Genomic DNA, 18,311 nt, shown 5'->3' with positions numbered 1-18,311 from the left:
TTGAGTAAATGAGATACCACCATTCAAGGGGTTGGCCATTTGTGCTCGTGCCTAACCACACATACAGACTGATCATGCTGTAGCCTCTCTTGCTTCTTTTGAGCCTGAAGCTTGTCCGTGTCACAGTCCATCTTATTTATATAGTGCATTTCATTACTCGTAAACTCAATGTGGTTACATAAAATACTATGTCACTCGACAATATCTTGTGGGTTTGTGGAGGGAGTTCTGTTCTTGTGTTGCCGTTATACAGCAAACAACACAGCAGTTCATTGATAAAGTGATGCTTACACACATTGCCTTTCTAGGAGTCTGGTAGCGTATTTACTGCTTGCAGTTTGGTTTGGCGTGCAGTACTTGTTGTACTCAACAGAAGTAATGTCTGCACTTTGGTTTCATGAACAAATTAATACAGGTGTGACAGGTTATCCCCAAGTTGTCACTTCTGCTTGTTAGAGGATTTTTGTATTAGGTTGCATGAAGTTTCTTGACTTCATCACACAGCTTTGAGTTTTGGCATGAGGCGCATGACACTATGATTATGAAATTATGTGTAGTATATCTGCAAGAAGTGACCAGTCCTCAACTTTCAGAGTTTGTGAGTACTAGGTTTGAGAACAAAATGTATTTGAAACCACTGTCTATCCTATTTGTGACACAGTAAGGAAAAACCTGGAAGACCCTTGACTCCCACAGAAAAGGAATCTGGTTCTTTTACACTGTGGGTGTATTTTGTTGGCATGGTTTCTCCCCTTGGGTTAAATGGTTATTACAAATATATCAATACAAGTTATTCCAATTGACCAATTCAATTCAATTTTATTTATATAGCTCCAAATGACAGCAAACGGTCGCCTCAAGGTGCTTTGTATTGTCAGGTAAAGACCCTAATACCACCTTTATCTTATGATGAAACATAATTAATATCTTCTAAGATGGCAGTCTCCCTGTCTTTAGTGGCTGGGGATTCACTGAATGGCTTGCAGATGAAAATGCATTCTTTGGTATTTGCAGGTACCAGATCTCAACCCAGCGGAACACCTATGAGAGATTCTGGACTGTCTTTTTAGAGTCTTTTGGAAGAATGGTGTTCCATCACTCAAGCAGAGTTCCAAAGAATTGGAAAGTTCTGTTTTGGGGGGAATATTGAACATTGTGTTCATTTACCAATATGTGCATGAAAACATTCTAATCCTGCGCAGAAAAACAAGTGGATATGCAAAAATGTCTGATGTGGTAGTCTGCAGCACGGGGGCGCCACAGGGCACGGTCCTCTCACCCTTTCTGTTCAGTCTGTACACCTCAGATTTCAGGTACAATTCAGACCATTGCCACCTACAGAAGTTCTCAGATGATACGGCCATCATCGGATGTGTATCAGATGGGAACGACCAGGAATACGGGGGGGTCATCAGTGACTTTGTCAGCTGGTGTGAGAACAACGCACTGCAAATCAACGCCAGCAAGATGAAGGAGATGGTTATAGACTTCAGGAGGAAGCCACCCCCTACAGCACCGGTGAACATCCAGGGAAAGGACATTGAGACAGTGGTCTCCTACAAGTACCTGGGTGTTCATCTCAATAACAAGCTGGACTGGAGTACAAACACAGACGTCCTGTATAAGAAGGGCCAGAGTCGACTCCACCTGCTGAGGAGACTGAGGTCCTTTGGTGTCTGCAGGACTCTGTTAAAGACCTTTTATGACACAGTGGTAGCATCTGCCCTTTTCTATGCAGTGGCCTGCTGGGGGGGTGGATGCACCGAAAGGGACAGGAGCAGGATCGACAAACTGGTGCGGAGGTCTAGCTCTGTGTTGGGATGTCCTCTAGAGTCTGTGATGGTGATGGGTGAGAGGAGGATGTTAGCAAAGCTGACATCCATCATGGACCCCCCATCACCCTCTGCATGAGACCGTGGGTGAGCTGAGCAGCTCCTTCAGTCAGAGACTGAAACATCCTCGCTGCAGGAAGGAGCGCTTTCACAGGTCATTCATCCCAACAGCAGTTAGACTGTACAACACTTCATAATGTCTTGAGTCACTTGGACACTTTACCTCCACTGCCATCACTTTATCCATACAGTCAGATACATTTTATTTATTACACTCACCCATATAATGCATACCGTGTATGCTGTGTACCTTACCGGCTACAAATGTATATAATATTTCAATATCTGTATATAGTGTTTTGATGTGTGTGTATATGTGTGTATATGTACATGTGTGTATTGACATTGATATATATGTTTATGTATATAGTGCTTATGTATATGTGTATAGTTTTTTTTGCTATTTTATTTTATTTTATTCTATTCTATTTTAGTTTTAGTTTAGTTATTTGTTCTTACTCATCCTTTTCATTTTTTCTCTGTACTGAGCTGCTGTAATGCACAAATTTCCCCGTCGTGGGATCGTTAAAGTTTTATCTTATCTTATCTTAAAATTACTGTTGGATTTATGGAACATGCGCCCTGGTCTGTTTTGTTTTTTCCACTGTAGTAAATCAGACTCGTGCTAAACAAGCAGTCTTGTGCAGTCTGCATACAATCTGCGTACTGCCCAGCTCCCATTTCTCTATGTAGGAAAACATGTTTACCTCCAGGTGAAGCAGGGAGAGTGGTGACACTGTTGCAAGAGAGAAGCCTGCATCTCTTAGGCAAGAAAGCAGGTGCAAATAAATGATAAATAGACTGGTTCTTATCTAGTGCTTTTCTACTCTTCTTGAGCACTCAAAGCGCTTTATACAACAGGCCTCATTCACCTATTCACACCAATTCATACAAGCACTTTTTTCTACATATAAGTGCTTTTCTGTCTAACATTCACACACATCCATACTCTGATGAACACATCAGAGAGCAGCTTGGTGGTTATCCTTGCCCAAGGATACTCTGGCATGCATTGACCTGATTAGTAGATAACTGAAATATAGCTACAAGCAGCACTGAGGGCGGTTAAGCAGTCAGACGCCACAGTTACCAGGAAACAAGTTGTGAGAATAACAAGGAAGAGGTTTTAAGGTTTTAAGATCTGCCAGCAAAGTGAAAAGTCAAAGATCTATCCAATAAATTTTGTTAGGCTTGGCCTGAAGTTGATCTGAGTCAGTTTTCGTGAACATTGGACAAACCTTGTGACCTGTGAAAACTTTTGATATTGAACTCTGCTAGATCCAAGGATTCCAACGGTACCTCATTTTGGAAAAATGACTTACTGATAATAGCAGTACAATCTGGGTTGATTTTCTAGCATCTATGGGACTGCATCAAGAAATTATACTGTAAGTCATGACATTGCAATGATGAGTCATTTTTAATGAAAAATAGGATATTTAAGTATTCCTTAAGATGAGATAAGGAATACTGGAATACCTTTAAATTAAAAGGTTAAAGCCTACACCAGGGGTGCCCGATACGTCGATCGCGATCTACTGGTCAATCACAAGAGGTGTGCAGGTAGATCGCATGGCACCCCCACTGGAGTTGGGGGGGGAAACGAAGTAAAAGATGATTGATGAACTGTCGTCCATCCGTTTCGTTACCACCCTACACACGCGCATTTAACCATGCTAGCTTTGCGTGTAGCTCGCAAGCTGAAAAAGTGTGGGCACCCCTGGCCTACACCTTACCCTTTAGAATTTTAATCTGTAATTCTGAGCATTAAGGTGTTTTGGAAAACTATAAATAATGAGCAAAAGTGTTGATGGTGATGATAACAATAATAGTAGTAGTATTAGTAGTGCTAGTGGTATTCATTTTGACGACTTGTGTTTAAATTTCCTAAAACTACCAGACTTTCATTTGTTAGTATGCATGGTCATATGAACTTCTACCTTTGTTTGTAAAGTGCAAACAAATTCAGGTACGAAAATATTGATTAGTCATTGATTTGTGTCTGAAACATTTGTATGCACAGATTTGCACAGATCTGTTACTAAACGAGGAACACTGAAGCTGTTCTCGTGGCCTGTGGCCCAGAAAACCTTACTAAAGCTTTGTTATGGTTTTGTGCCATCAGTTCTCTGAATGCACCACTAAGTGAATTATTTGAAATGACATGATATATATATATATATATATATATATATATATATATATATATATATATATATATATATATATATATCATGATGACCAGTCTGATGCATTTTTTTTCTCTAAAGTTTTGTTATTTATTTCTTTTAATCCAAAGCCTTTTGGCACTTTGAAAAAAAAATTAGCATCTTTGTGATTTGGTTAAACCCAGCTGCACTCTCATCCTTTTTAGGTAAATGTGAGCAGGCTTTCATTATGCCCGGTGCTCTTTACTGTAATTCAGCAATGAATTATTACAAAGAACAATTCTTCTAGGCCACTTAAGGCTTTATTTGTCATGTATGTGAACTCATTTTCTGATTAAAGTGTTACATCTGAGAAACCTTAACTTACATTGTTTTTTTGTTATGAAATAGCAAGAATCAGTAAATTTAGAGGATTGATTGCAGTCCTAGAGCGACCGTTTGATAAACAGGCTAAATAACACCATTAAGGAAAACAATTGCATGTTTTCTTTGCACCTTCTTGTGTGTATTTGTGAAGCAATTAAAAAAGCACTTTGCCCTGCGGTCTATTTGCCAGAGCCTCCATTTAAATTAACCAGTACGTCCAATTAGGAGCATACGCTTCTTTTTCTGAGCATGCCAGTCTCTAATAGCTGGATAGATTGATTTAAATGCAAACTAGAGGGAATTTAATATACTGCTGTTACAGGAAGAGTTTAATAGGAATTTGCACACCCATGAACAGCTTCACACTCCATTATAGTATTTTTTTCTCAAAAAGAGAGAATAATATTGCAATGGAAAATGTAGACACTAAGAAATATGTTATTTGATACAGATAAGATATGCTTGTATGTAACTTATCACACAATAAGTGAGTAATGGTCTAACGCCTTTTGTTATTAGCATGAATTAACTTCTATCAGTATTGTAATAATCAGATCTAAGAGTAATTGGGCATTGACCGACCATGAATCTAAAATCATATTCTGGAGGGAAGTGGGATTCACTCAGTCAAGTTGGCAGGAAATCATTTGTAAAATTTATCTAAGCAATAATCTCTCAAATGATGTCAATGAGCTTGTTGAAGTCAGAGAATTTTAACATTACACAAAATGTTCTGGTGAAATCACGACTAGTCCTAGTTTTTAAACAAACTGATGAAAGACCATTTGAGATATTTAAAATGAGATGTTCATAACACTTGGAGGGTCAGGAAGCACAATCAGTCACAACTTTAAAATCACTGATAGGTCAATAACATTGATGGTCCCATTATAATACTGGGCTCTGCTTGGTTCTTACACCCTGGCAGTTAGATACTGTATATGTATAAAAATGCCTTGATGTTGATTGTCTGATTTAAAATCCACTGTGGTGTGCACAGGTAAAATTACAAAAATTGTGCTAAGCCCACCAGTACCTGTCACCTTTCTCCACAGTCCTCCAAGCTAACAACACTCAGTAAGACTGTTTCTTAAACTTCACATCGCTCTTCACCTCTAGTGTCTACCATGAAGTTCAGGGGTTGCCACCACGATACGCACCAATAAACATGGTAAATGGTAAATGGACTAGTTCTTATATAGTGCTTTTCTACTCTGAGTACTCAAAGTGCTATATGTAGCTACCGCTCCATACAGCTGCCTTGGCCATGGAGGTATGGAACAAAGGCCATTCAGGCTCAATGTCCCATCTTCTCTCCAAATCCTTCCAGACCGCACATGGACAGGGGCCTCTAAGAGAAAGTCCCAGCAGACTCAGCATACGTCTGAGTATGCCAGACCTGTGCAGAATCCTACCCCACCACCTGACCCAACTCACCGTAAGCTGGTGCTCAGTTGATAGCCCAGCTCGTCTTTTCGACCAGGTGTCCAAGACATGCGGTTGTAGGTCTGATTACAAACTCAGTCATTAAGCTGTAGCCTGGGACTGGGCTTGAATGCAGCAGGTGCCCCGGCCTTAATTCACTTCGCTGTAGGGTTAAGGGAACAAGAGCTTTAAGTCACAGGAAGTAGTGAGTTACTGAAACTATTGATCTTAACTTACTAAAAGATATGTGTGAATACAGTACTTAATTGTACTTGAAAGTAGTCAAATATGAGCTAATGCTCTTCACACTGTCATTATTTGTGTAGGTGTTTAGGTATATCTGGACACTATTAGTATATCATCTAAAGTGGCAATTAGTGTTACCATCATTTTGTTGCACTTACATGAATTAGTCTACATTGTGCACCTCATTTTACTGATGTTTCCTAAAGTTTATTTGCAGTTCCCTTAGTTTTACTGAGAAAAATACACACATACAGTACTGAAGTTCTTAAAGAGAGAATTAAAGGAAAGAAATGATAATTGATATAGAAAATTGTTTTGGCGTTTGTTTTCAGATGTTGGTGACGACTCCAGAGAAGTGGGATGTTGTGACCAGGAAGAGTGTGGGAGATGTAGCGCTTTCCCAGATTGTGCGTCTCTTGATCTTGGATGAAGTTCATCTTTTACATGAAGATCGAGGACCAGTACTTGAGAGTCTCGTGGCCAGGACCATCAGACAGGTTAGTTCTCCCTTCTTATCCCTCCTACACCGAGCTTAAATATTATTATATGTATTACTGTTGTTGTGTGTATTATGTTCTCCCCTCAGCTCCTCTGTTTTCTTTTGAAATTTGAGTTGTGTCTAATTGCCACATTAGGTAATACATATCAGCTTCTTAACTGTTTAGCATTTACACATTTTTTTTAAAGATGTGAGTATTAGCACAGATTTTTCTTTAAAGATTGAAATAGCCAGAAATCTTAAAATTGTACATCATTTAGAGAGTGCTGTGTCTAATTGTCTTAGATTTCAGATTGACTTGAGAATATTTTAGCTTTTGTTGTTATGGAGTAAATGGGACACTTAATGCAGTATGTAGAAAATCGACGAAAATGAAAACCTTTTTGACCAAAGTGTTAATTCAAAAGTATTTATATATTGGTATGCGTATCTCTATTTCTAGGATATGCATACCAAATACACACTTCAACCTTGTTCACCAATCAGCTGTGGTGTCATGTCTTTTCAGATTCATAAGACAGAGATCTAGTGTATATACAGTAGCATCCACAAACAGAGATAAAATGGAAACATCTGTCTCATGGAAACCTGGAAATAATCAAATTTTGAGGATTTAAGAAAACTATTTAACACCACAGGAGCTCAAAGAGTGTGTTTAGGCATTGGTTATGTTAAATGCTTTACACAAAAAGTTTTCAGAGTTGAGTTCTTCCATTGAATCAGCTTTCAGATAACACTCAGGTGGAATTGATTGACTCCTCAGAAGCTTGTTCACATAAATCATCTTGCAGCCATTATTCACCCGGCCTCAGAACTAAGTGACATTGTCAGATTGTAAAGAAAAAACTTCAAATCAGGCTAGACTGAAGATCTCTATGGTGGCAGTGCATGGAGCTCTAAAACTGTGATAACAGCATCTGCTGTGTCCAAAGCATGATCAGGCAGACCGAACGCTAGTACACCATCAGGAGATAATGGCTATGAGTTAGAAAATTAACTTCATGAAATAACACAATTTGCGAATTAAAGAAACAAGACAGCAGTCAGTCAAAGTCCTGTCCAACGAAGGCGGTGTAGCGGTGGTCTCAGAGGAAGACTCGTCTCTAAACTGTTTCTGCCAAACTGCATGTTATTCACTTCTAGAGAGGCAAACAATATTTCAAACACAACACAGACAGAGGCCCACAGACAGCACTGTACAGTACTTCTCAACATTTTCACAGTGCAGCAGGGAATGTCATGCACCACTGACTGTCCATATTTACTCAAATGTATCCATATATTTCACTGTATCTTTCTTAAACTGAGAAACAAAGGGGCACTAGAGTCCATTTGGAGTTAGAGATGCAGTTTGTGGCTCTGGGGCACTGAGTTTAAGGAGGCAGGGTGAGTGAGCAGTCATTTTAACAGTTATAGCATTGTTCTGTTCAAATATGTTTAAATGTGTGTTGAGTCTGTAGCATAACAGGTGCCATCAATCTTCTGATCCACTTCTGCAATGCTTTTAGTACTGCTGCTATTTTTAGGTGACTCTGCAGAAGTGCTTATTCCAAGCGTCACATGTAGTTTTATTTAAATGTCTGATTTGGCCCTCGGTGGTTAAATGATCAAATATTTGGAAAAAAAAAAAATCTAAATTTGGAGAAAAAAACCCCAAAGGTGAAAATTTTCCTTTGAATCACACTGACATCCCTCAGCTTTATTCTGCGATGCTGTAGGGCCGACCCCACTCGCCTCAGGTACCAAGCAGTATACAGTATAGCAGTTCTTCTTTACTTGAACAGTAAAGTTCTGATGTATTACTGATGTATTATTGATACATCATTTTAGACAGTCTAATAAATCAAATCAAATAAGATGTCATTTTAACACATAATGAGTACTTTTACCATTTTACACTGTACTTTTACTATTGGTACTAAAATACAGTACCGGTCAAAAGTTTGGACACACTGACCCATTCATGAATGGGTCAGTGTGTCCAAACTTTTCAGGCCCCTCTTCTGTGGAACCAGCTCCCAGTTTGGATTCAGGAGACAGACACCGTCTCTGAACCATCCATGAACCCTCCCTTAGTTATGCTGCTATAGGCCAAGGCTGCTGGGGGACTCCCATGATGCACTGAGTGTTTCACCTCTTTTCACTCTGTTTATACCCCACTCTGTATTAGTTATTGTTAATCTCTGGCTCTCTTCCACAGTGTGTGTTTTGTCCTGTCTCTCCCCCCTCTCAGCAGATGACCCCCCCTCCCTGAGCCTGGTTCTGATGGAGGTTTCTTCCTGTTAAAGGGAGTTTTTCCTTCCCACTGTCACCAAGTGCTGCTCATAGGGGGTCGTTTTGACTGTTGGTTTTCTCTGTTATAATTCAATTCAGTTTTATTTATATAGCGCCACATCACAACAAACAGTCGCCTCACGGCGCTTTGTATTGTGGGTAAAGACCCTACAATAATACAGAGAAAATTATTGTAGGGTTTATACCTTACAATACAAAGCGCCGTGAGGCGACTGAAGAAAGGCTATATAAATAAAACTGAACTGAAACTGTATTCTTCCCTGTTCTTACAGAGGTTCATTATGTATCTGAACTACAATTTTGCAGCCTCACGTACATTTAATTATAGCTTTGACAAAGAGGATATCAAAGTCATTCGAAATTGTGACTATTTATTTTTTATAATTACTGTGACTAATTATTTTTTATCTTATCTTTACAAAAGACATATTAAAGAAATTGTGCTTTTAATATAAGAACAGCAGTTTGGGAACATTTTCTACACATAAACAATGTTACCTGAATAATAATCTTTTTAAACAATTTCCCAAATAACTAAAGAAGTCTCACAACACACAGTGAATTTTTATGGGTGGAAATTTAAAAAGAAATTACAATTTTACTCTTTCACTGACAGCCTAATCACCCATGGGACAAAAATATGGTCTAGGAAAAAAGAATGATAAAAACCATAGAAATGTGACATTCAGTGATGATTTCTCTGTTCTTGGTGAGGAGAATTCAAATCTGGTTCAGAGGGGGCTGTTGTGTTATTATCCAGAGGAATTATTAACAGATGAGTTCTGGATTTCAGTTCTCCAAAGCTGCAACTGGGACTGAAAGAAGATTATACAATTTTTAAGTTTTAGATTTTCACTGAGGAGTTTCTTATTTCTGTTATATAATTTCTTGATCATTTTTTAACCATTTTTATGCCTTTTATTTTGAAGTTAGAAGTCCTGAATATACCTTAGATATCTATTTCTCATTGGATAATTTACATTCTGCATTACATATACAGCCTGTGAAAAACAAACCTTACACACACATATTTGGTCTTTGGCACAAAAAGCTGTCCACTGAGAATGGCGGCACACTTTTTTAAAAACAGGTCTCAATCACGTTTCATAGGCTAAATACATCCAGTCTTACTGGCATCTTGTTGCTGGAATAAACAGTCATCAGTGCACTGTCTGTGCAGCTGATTTCCTGTAATGATGACTGACGTGTGCAGGAAGCAACCTGGAAAGTTCACATAGAGTGATTATGTAAATGTAGAAGGCAAAGGAACTCTAGTTTCCAATAACCCAGTGTGATGCACTGCTGTCACATCAGTCTGTGGGGGGAAGTTAATAAATGGAGGAGACATAAAGAGATGCAAATGGCTATTTTTAGAATGCATAGACTGTCACTGACTCAACCCTGCATCATGTTGTGTGAATTACATTTTGATCCAGAAAAATCTGCCATAAATGCAAAATACATAGATAAATCTGTCCTTATCCCTGAATGATAAGACTCAGTCTGCATCCAGTTTGTGAAAGCCTTTAAATTTGGTGTGTATATGCACCATATTGTCAAAAGTTTTCACTCATCTCCCATCACGCACACAAACTTGAGTGACATCCCATTCTTAATCCATAAGGTTTCATATGATGTGGGCCCACCCTTTGCAGCTATAACAGCTTCAGCTCTTCTGGGAAGGCTTTCCACAGGTTTAGGAGTGTTTATGGGAATTTTTGACCATTCTTCCAGAAGCACATCTGTGAGGTCAGACACTGATGTTGGTGAGAAGGCCTGCCTTGTTCTTCACTCTCCACTCTAATTCACTGAAAAGGTGTTCTGTCGGGTTGTAGTCAGGTCGCTGTGCGTGCTAGCTCTAATCCCCAAACTGTTCCCACAGAGTTGGGAGCATGGAATTGTCCAAAATGTCTTGGTATGCTGAAGCATTGAGTTCCCTGGATCTAAGGGGCCGAGCCCAACTCCTGGAAAAAAAAAAAAAAACCCACATCATAATTCCCCCTCCACCAAACTTTGACTGCACTGTGCCAAGTGTTTCGCTGGCAACTGCCAAACCCAGACTTGTCCATCAGATTTCCAGACGGAGAAGTGTGATTCATAACTCCAGAGAACACGTCTCCACTGCTCTGGAATCCAGTGGCGGTGTGCTTCAAACCATACACATCTGCACTCTGTGATGTAAGGCCTGAATGCAGCTGTTTGGCCATGGAAACCCATTCTGTGAAGTTCTCTACGTACAGTTCACGAGCTAATCTGTAGGCCACATGAAGTTTCGAGGTCTGGTGCAACTGACTGTGCAGGAAGTTGGTAACTTCTGTTTACTATGCGCCTCACTGACCCCACTCATGTTTTGCGAGGCCTACCACTTCATGGCTGAGTTCCTGTCGTTCCCAATCACTTCCACTTTGTTATAATACCACTAACTGTTAAATATTTAGTTGCAAGGAAATTTCACGACAGTACTCGTTGCACAGGTATCATCCTACCACAGTACCACGCTGGAATTCACTGAGCTCCTGAGTGCGACCCGTTCTTTCACAGATGCTTGTAGAAGCAGTCTGCATGCCTAGCTGCTTGATTTTATACATCTTTGGCCATGGGAGTGATTGGAACACATGAGTTCAGTGATTTGGATGGGTGAGTAAATACTTATTATACGTAATACTTATTACAGCATTATTACAGTCATTTGAACAATAGGTTGGGTTCAGTTCCTAGGTCATGCATGCAGTAAGGGTCCCCAGGCTAGAACTCCGCCCCCCCAATGCTACCCAAGTTGACTTAAAAGATCAGATCATGGCTAAGCTGGAAACCTGGACCTCGCCATGGTCAATTACTAAGATCATCAAGTGTGGGATTTACCAAGGAGCCGCTCTGTCCCCACTGCTGCTCTGCATAGGCCTGAACCCCCTCAGCCAGATCATCAACAAGACTGGCCACCAATGTTCCCTCTAATTATTACCTCCGCTAAGGAGGTTATGTTTTCGGTCGTGTTGGTTTGTTTGTTTGTTTGTCAGCAGGATTACTCCAAAAGTTATGAACGGATATCGATTAAATTTTCTGGAGTTGTTGGAAATGACAAGAGGAAAAAAGTGATTAAATTTTGGTGGTGATCCGGATCACGATCTGGATACAGGAATTTTTTTAAGGATTCTTCACTATTGCGGGATAGGGGGTTATTGTTGTCTGGGAAAGATGAAAGATTATTTCACAGTATTTAGATACACGTATTACAGCGTCAGTGACCCTATGGCCTTGGCGGAGGTTTGCCCTCTCTGAGTGCTTCTAGTTTTTCATGTGTCTGTGTAACGGGTACCGGTTCACAGCGCCCGTGAGCAGCTTTACCGATAGCTGGAATAATGGAAAACAATAAGATGACACAGGAGAAGCGGTTTGTCGTCTCTGATTCCTCCTCAGCTATATTTATTAACACATCACATATCATTAACTGTTAACACTGTCCATTTTAAATCAGCATCATCTTGCTGTACACACATATGTATAATGTCTCCTTAGACATGTTTCAGTGTCCATAAATCACACATATTCATCAGACATTAACTCTGTTACAATATCTCCTTTATGTCTCTTTCTCATATCACAGATTAACACTGGTTAGTACTGTATTTTAAATGTACCTTTAGAAAAATACCATGAGGTATTAATGGACTCCATATTAAACAGTAGTAAGTAAATAAACACAAACTTTTAAACATATTGATTAATTTATACATTTTACTCTTCTCAGTTTTAATCTACCTTTTAACTAGCACAAAGATATAAACATCAAATACATAGAGAAACTTGCCACTTAATACATGAAACAATGAGAATGAAAGTGCATCAGCTCACACAGGCTTTCAGTAGTTAGCTGCCTGCTAGCAAAATGGCCGCACTGCTGTCACTTTCACTCTCGGTGACGATCGATCTCATAAACAAAGGATAACGCGTCTTACCGCTCATTAACACCATCGTTCTGAATTCGACTTTGTCTACAAACATTAACTAGCAGTTACACCCATTTTCCTTACAGTTTCAAACACAACATACCTGGAATAATGGAAAACAATAAGATGACACAGGAGAAGCGGTTTGTCGTCTCTGATTCCTCCTCAGCTATGAGGGGAATGCACGAGCGGCAGGCACACCACCATCTCACAGTGCCTCCTACTGGTGGGAGCAGAGTAACTGCATACACACTCAATATTTAACACAGTGTGTGAACCAAAAATTGACCCATATAAATACAAACAAAATATATCTGAAACACAGCATTATACACCTTATTCAAATGCTTATTTCTAATTACATCCACATGTGAACACACACTTGTGGGCTTCACACGCTCCCTGACAAAAATAAAAATGTCTCCTGACATTTACCAAATCATTTACCAACTTTTCAAATTAAAGGTTGCACCTATTATTGTTTATTACGAACAGATCTCTCTTCAAACGCACACCAGGGTGGGTGGCATGTATGGAGTTGGTGTATGTGGCATGTATGGTGTTTGGGTGTACAAAATGGGGTGTGTGCATGGTGTCCAAATGGTTGGAATGTATGGCAAAAGAGGCAGTGGTGGAGGTGTGTGAGATGCAACTATGACAGGTGAGTATGGTGCTGTGTGCGCAGAAACTGTATTTGCGCTAGTCTGTGATCGGACTGATGGTTCACCCAATGTGTTGTATGTGAGAAATTGTGTTGGTTTTGTTTCACGAGCAGACCTTCTAATCTCTGGCTGATCATGCTCAACAGGTGGGGTCTGGGATCGGCCTTCTGTACCAGACTGTCGATGCTCTTGAACTCCATTGTCTGTCTCAGGTTCAATAAGAGCACGCTGGTCTTCATCCATGTTTTGTTCAGCTCCACTTTCTGTAGGAGACAGGTTGTGCTCGGGCACCGTATGACCACTGCTGATCACAGGTTCGGGAGCAACCGAGTCTCTTACAGGGTTTTGACAAGGATCTCTCAGAGAAAAGGTAAGTTCCTCATGGTTGATGAGAGATCTTTCTTCAGTTCTTTCCGCAGGTACTCTGAGCCAGTAATGAGAGACACAGTCATCATCTGAGTCTGAGTTGTCGTTCTCATCCATTTCTTGTGCGTCTGTCTGTCTTTCTTTGTGTTTTGGTCTCTTGTCAGGGACATGTCTGGCATGGGGTGAAACAACTTCCACAGGCAAGTCATTTACTAGCAATAGGAGATTGCGGTGTAGTGTTCTGGTTTTCTTGTGGTCACCGCTCTCAGGACGGACAATGTACACTGGACTCTCAGCAAGCTGACTTTTGACGATATAGATAGTCTTCTCCCAATATGATCTTAACTTGCCTGGCCCTCCACGTTCACTGAGATTCCTTACCAGAACCCGGTCTCCAGGTTGCAACATGACTCCTTTTGTTTTCCTGTCATAGATTACTTTCCCTCTGTCACTGGACTTTTTGCTGTTCTCACTTGCAATCCGATAGGCTTCTGCCATTCTCTCAGCCCATTTTTCCGCATAACCCCTTGGCGAGTATGACTCCTTATCTCGAGTCAACCCAAACAGCAAGTCAATTGGGAGATGTGGATGACGGCCATAGAGGAGGAAAAAGGGCGAGTAGCCAGTGGATTCATGTCGAGTACAATTGTATGCGTGGATAATGTGTGGGAGGTGGTCCTTCCACCGCAGTTTCTCACTTTCTGTCAGTGTTCTCAACATCTGGAGTATGGTGCGGTTCAATCGCTCAGCTGGATTGCCCTGCGGATGGTATGGCGTTGTCCTTGAGTGACCTACTCCAGCCAGTTTCTGCAGCGTTTCGAACAGTTTGTTTTCAAATTCACGGCCTTGGTCGTGATGCAATTTGGCCGGATATCCAAATCGGGGTATGAAGTCACTGAAAATCCGCTCAGCAGCTGTTTTTCCACTCTTGTTCTTTGTGGGATAGGCCTGAGCAAATCGAGTGAAATGATCAAGCACCACCAGAATGTATTCGTAGCCTCCACAACTTGCTTCCAAATGCAAGTAATCAATACACACAAGTTCCAAAGGGAAGCTTGATGTGATGCTACCCATAGGAGCACGATCATGAGTGACAGGCTTCTTGGCTTTGACACATGGACATCTCCGAGTGACATAGTCCTCAATTTCTTTTGCCATAAACGGCCAGTAGAACCTTTCTCTAGCAAGGTGGGTCACTCTTTCTGTGCCGACATGGCCCATCTCATTGTGCAGATACTTAAGGGCTAATGTTCTGTATTTGGTAGGGAGGACCAACTGTTTCCGCCCATTTGTTTGTCGGTACAGGAGGTCATTTTCCAGGTATAACCTGCTCCATTCTTGCAGCATCCTCCGAGCAGCTCCACTTAGAGTTTTGCGTGTCTCATCTGTCACTTTGGTAGTTGATGCTTTCAGCTCTATTATCTGACTTATAGCTTGATCTTCTCTCTGTGCTTTCACCAGATTATCATGGCTTATGGTTGGCAGGTTAGGGTAAGGCTTTTGGTGTAGATCTGGGGAGGAGGTATTAAGTGCTGCAACCCAGGCCACATCTTTGCGCTCAGCTGCCTGACTACCATGCCATGTTGCACAAACAACTTCATCAGAGAGCTTCTCTGTGCAAGTCATTTCATATTTCTCCATGTCCAAAGGAAGGCGAGACAGAGTGTCTGCATCCGCGTTTGACTTTCCAGGCCTGTACTTGATGTCAAACCGGAAATCAGAGAGTTCACCCACCCACCTATGGCCGACCGCATTTAACTTTGCTGTACTCATGATGTAAGTCAATGGGTTGTTGTCAGTATAGATGGTGAAGTGTGAAGAGTAGTACAAGTAATCATGAAATTTCTCACACACAGCCCATTTCAAAGCAAGAAACTCTAGTTTCCCACTGTGCAGGTGGTAATTGCGTTCGGATGGAGTGAGGGTCCTTGAGCCATATCCAATGACTCTCAGTTTTCCATTCTGGCGTTGATATAGGACAGCTCCTAAACCCTGGTCTGATGCATCAGTATGGAGGGTGAAAGGGAGGTTAAAGTCTGGATAGGCCAAAACAGGTGGGCTTGTCAGGAGAGTAACCAGTTGTTCAAGAGCTTGCTGATGTTCAGTGGTCCAGTTAACAAGCTCTCGGGAGGGCAACTGTGGATGTTTAGTGGTTTTGTTTTGTACTCTGGTCTGGGCTTTCCCTGACTTACTTTGAAGCAGCTCATAGATGGGTTTGGCGATTCGGGAGAAATCTTGAATGTATGAGCGGTAATAGCCCAGGAACCCAGTCAGTTTCCTTACATCTCCAACTGTTTGTGGCCTTTTGTTTGTTAGAGTTCGTACAGCTTCCAGATCACGTGGGTCAATTTTGACCCCTTCAGATGACACAAGGCGGCCCACATATCTGACTTCTTGCTTAAAAAGCTCACATTTCTCGGGCCTTAGTTTCACTCCATGATGCTGGAGAGCCTGGAGAACCTTTCGGAGTGCCTCAACATGCCCATCAAACGTTTTTGCATAGCAAAGCACATCATCGAGATATGGAATGCAGCATTCATCTCTGAGGGGACCTAGCATCTCCTCCATGCTCCGCTGGAAGGCTGCAGGGGCGTTCGAGAGTCCAAATGGGATCCGGATCCATTCATAGAGGCCCCATGGAGTGATGAAGGCGGTGAACTGCCGTGAACTCTCAGAGATAAAGCCCTGATGGTAGGCTTTGCCTTGGTCCAGGATGCTAAACCAGGCATTGCCACCAAGGGTGTCTGTCAGGTCCTGTATTCTGGGCAGTGGGTGACGGTCAGGAACGGTCTTTTTATTCAGGAGACGATAATCAATGCATAACCTCAGGCTGCCATCTTTCTTTCTCACACAGACCACCGGAGCAGCATACGGGGATTTGGATTTGACTATCCAGCCTCTCATCAGAAGTTCTTGTATGTATTCTTTTACCTCTTTGAAAAGTGGTTTAGGGACTGACGAATAAGTCCTCTGGACAGGGATCTCATCACGGAGGGTGATTGACATTTGTAAGCTTGGTATGCACCCAATATCATTGCTGTCACGTGCAAAAGCTCCAGCCTCTTCACAAAGCATTTTGTTAACCACAGCTCGTTTCTCCTCATCAAGATGACTGAGGTCAATATTAGGTTGCCATGAGGGTGAACTGGGGCTAGCAGGAGCTGGAGTGACACTGTTGACTGTCACTGTGGGCTCAGACATGTCAGATTGCTCTGGTAAGATGACTTTTTCAACACTGTGTATACTGCCCAGAGCAGTCTTTCTCGGTAATTTGATTGCGTGTTTTGTGTTGTTCCCAACAGGTACAGCAACATATGGCTTCCTTGGATTTTGCACCTCTAACAGGCCTTCTCCAACATCCAACTCTGTCAGCTGCACATTGTTGATGTCTGGTTCAAACAGGAAGACTGAATCAGAACAATCCATGTTGGGTGGGACTTGGCACTTAACCCAGGTTACCTGTCCTGCTGGAATGACAGTGTCTTGTCTGCCAGTCCGTAGAGGACCACTTTGCACAGGGGGTTTGCCAGCCTGGATGACATTTACAAGGAGCTCTGCATTCTCTGTAGATATTGACAGGGCATTACAGAGCAAAGTGGTAAGCATGGGAATTAACTTTTCAGGCTGTTCCTGCATCATCTCCTCCAGCACATTAAAGCCTAGCAGTGGTCTCTCAAGGGGCAGACTACTAACAAGAAAAGGCACAGTGATTGACAAATCTGGGTTTTCATTACCCATCAAATTCACAGTAAGTGGAACCCAGCCATCAAAGGGGATGACATCACCATTAACTGCAAAAACCTGTAGTTCTTCATCATCATGGATAATCTCCCTTAGTGATTTAACTGTATTGTCAGGTAAGTATTTGTTCTTCCAGTCTCTGTCTATCATGCTTACTTGAGCTCCTGTATCTAGCAAAGCAGCGACAGCTAGGCCATTCAGGTTACAGCGAACCAGGGCTTTGCTCCCAATAAGCTTTGCCAGACGTTCACTTTTGCTGCTGGACAGGACATGGGAGGTGACACTTGATTTCTTTAGCACTCCCTGTCCTGTATTCTCTGTTACACTGTTTTGGTCTTTGATACTGACGGTTGCCAAGTTTTGCTTGTCAGGCTCATTGGTATGGCGTATGGCAGGTTGGGACTGTAGGGACCCGGTCACTGTCTGTCCCCTGGCAGGGACCGGCTCCAGTTTCCCTGACGTGTTGGCTTTCTCAGGCAACCCACTGCTCTGTGACCTTCTTCACCGCAGTAGAAGCAGTGTGTACAGTCAGAGCGATGCTGCTCAACACATTTGTCACAGCCAAACGGTCTCTCTCTTTTGTCATCTGTCCTTCCTTTCTTTAGGTTACTGACGTGCTCTGGTTTCTGTGTGTGCATTGACTGTTGCATGAGTTCAACAAGACTGGTCAGCTTTTCAACCTTCTCTGTTAGTTGCTGGATAAT

The 18,311-nt window shown here is 41.6% G+C and overlaps 1 protein-coding gene across 1 annotated transcript in view; it reads left to right on the top strand.

Moving 5' to 3' along the window:
* The window catches only part of ascc3 (activating signal cointegrator 1 complex subunit 3), a 218,877-nt gene that overhangs the window by 107,049 nt on the left and 93,517 nt on the right, over positions 1-18,311 (top strand). Inside the window, exon 11 of the mRNA XM_030724721.1 lies at positions 6,430-6,594. Within this exon, the coding sequence (XP_030580581.1) occupies positions 6,430-6,594 (165 nt within the window). The remainder of the gene's footprint in view (positions 1-6,429; positions 6,595-18,311) is intronic.

The sequence above is a fragment of the Archocentrus centrarchus genome, unplaced genomic scaffold (genome assembly GCF_007364275.1).
Source record: "Archocentrus centrarchus isolate MPI-CPG fArcCen1 unplaced genomic scaffold, fArcCen1 scaffold_40_ctg1, whole genome shotgun sequence".
In the NCBI taxonomy this organism is placed as follows: Eukaryota; Metazoa; Chordata; class Actinopteri; order Cichliformes; family Cichlidae; genus Archocentrus; species Archocentrus centrarchus.
Note: the sequence above shows the minus strand (reverse complement) of the source record. Positions and strands in the feature narration are given on the sequence as shown.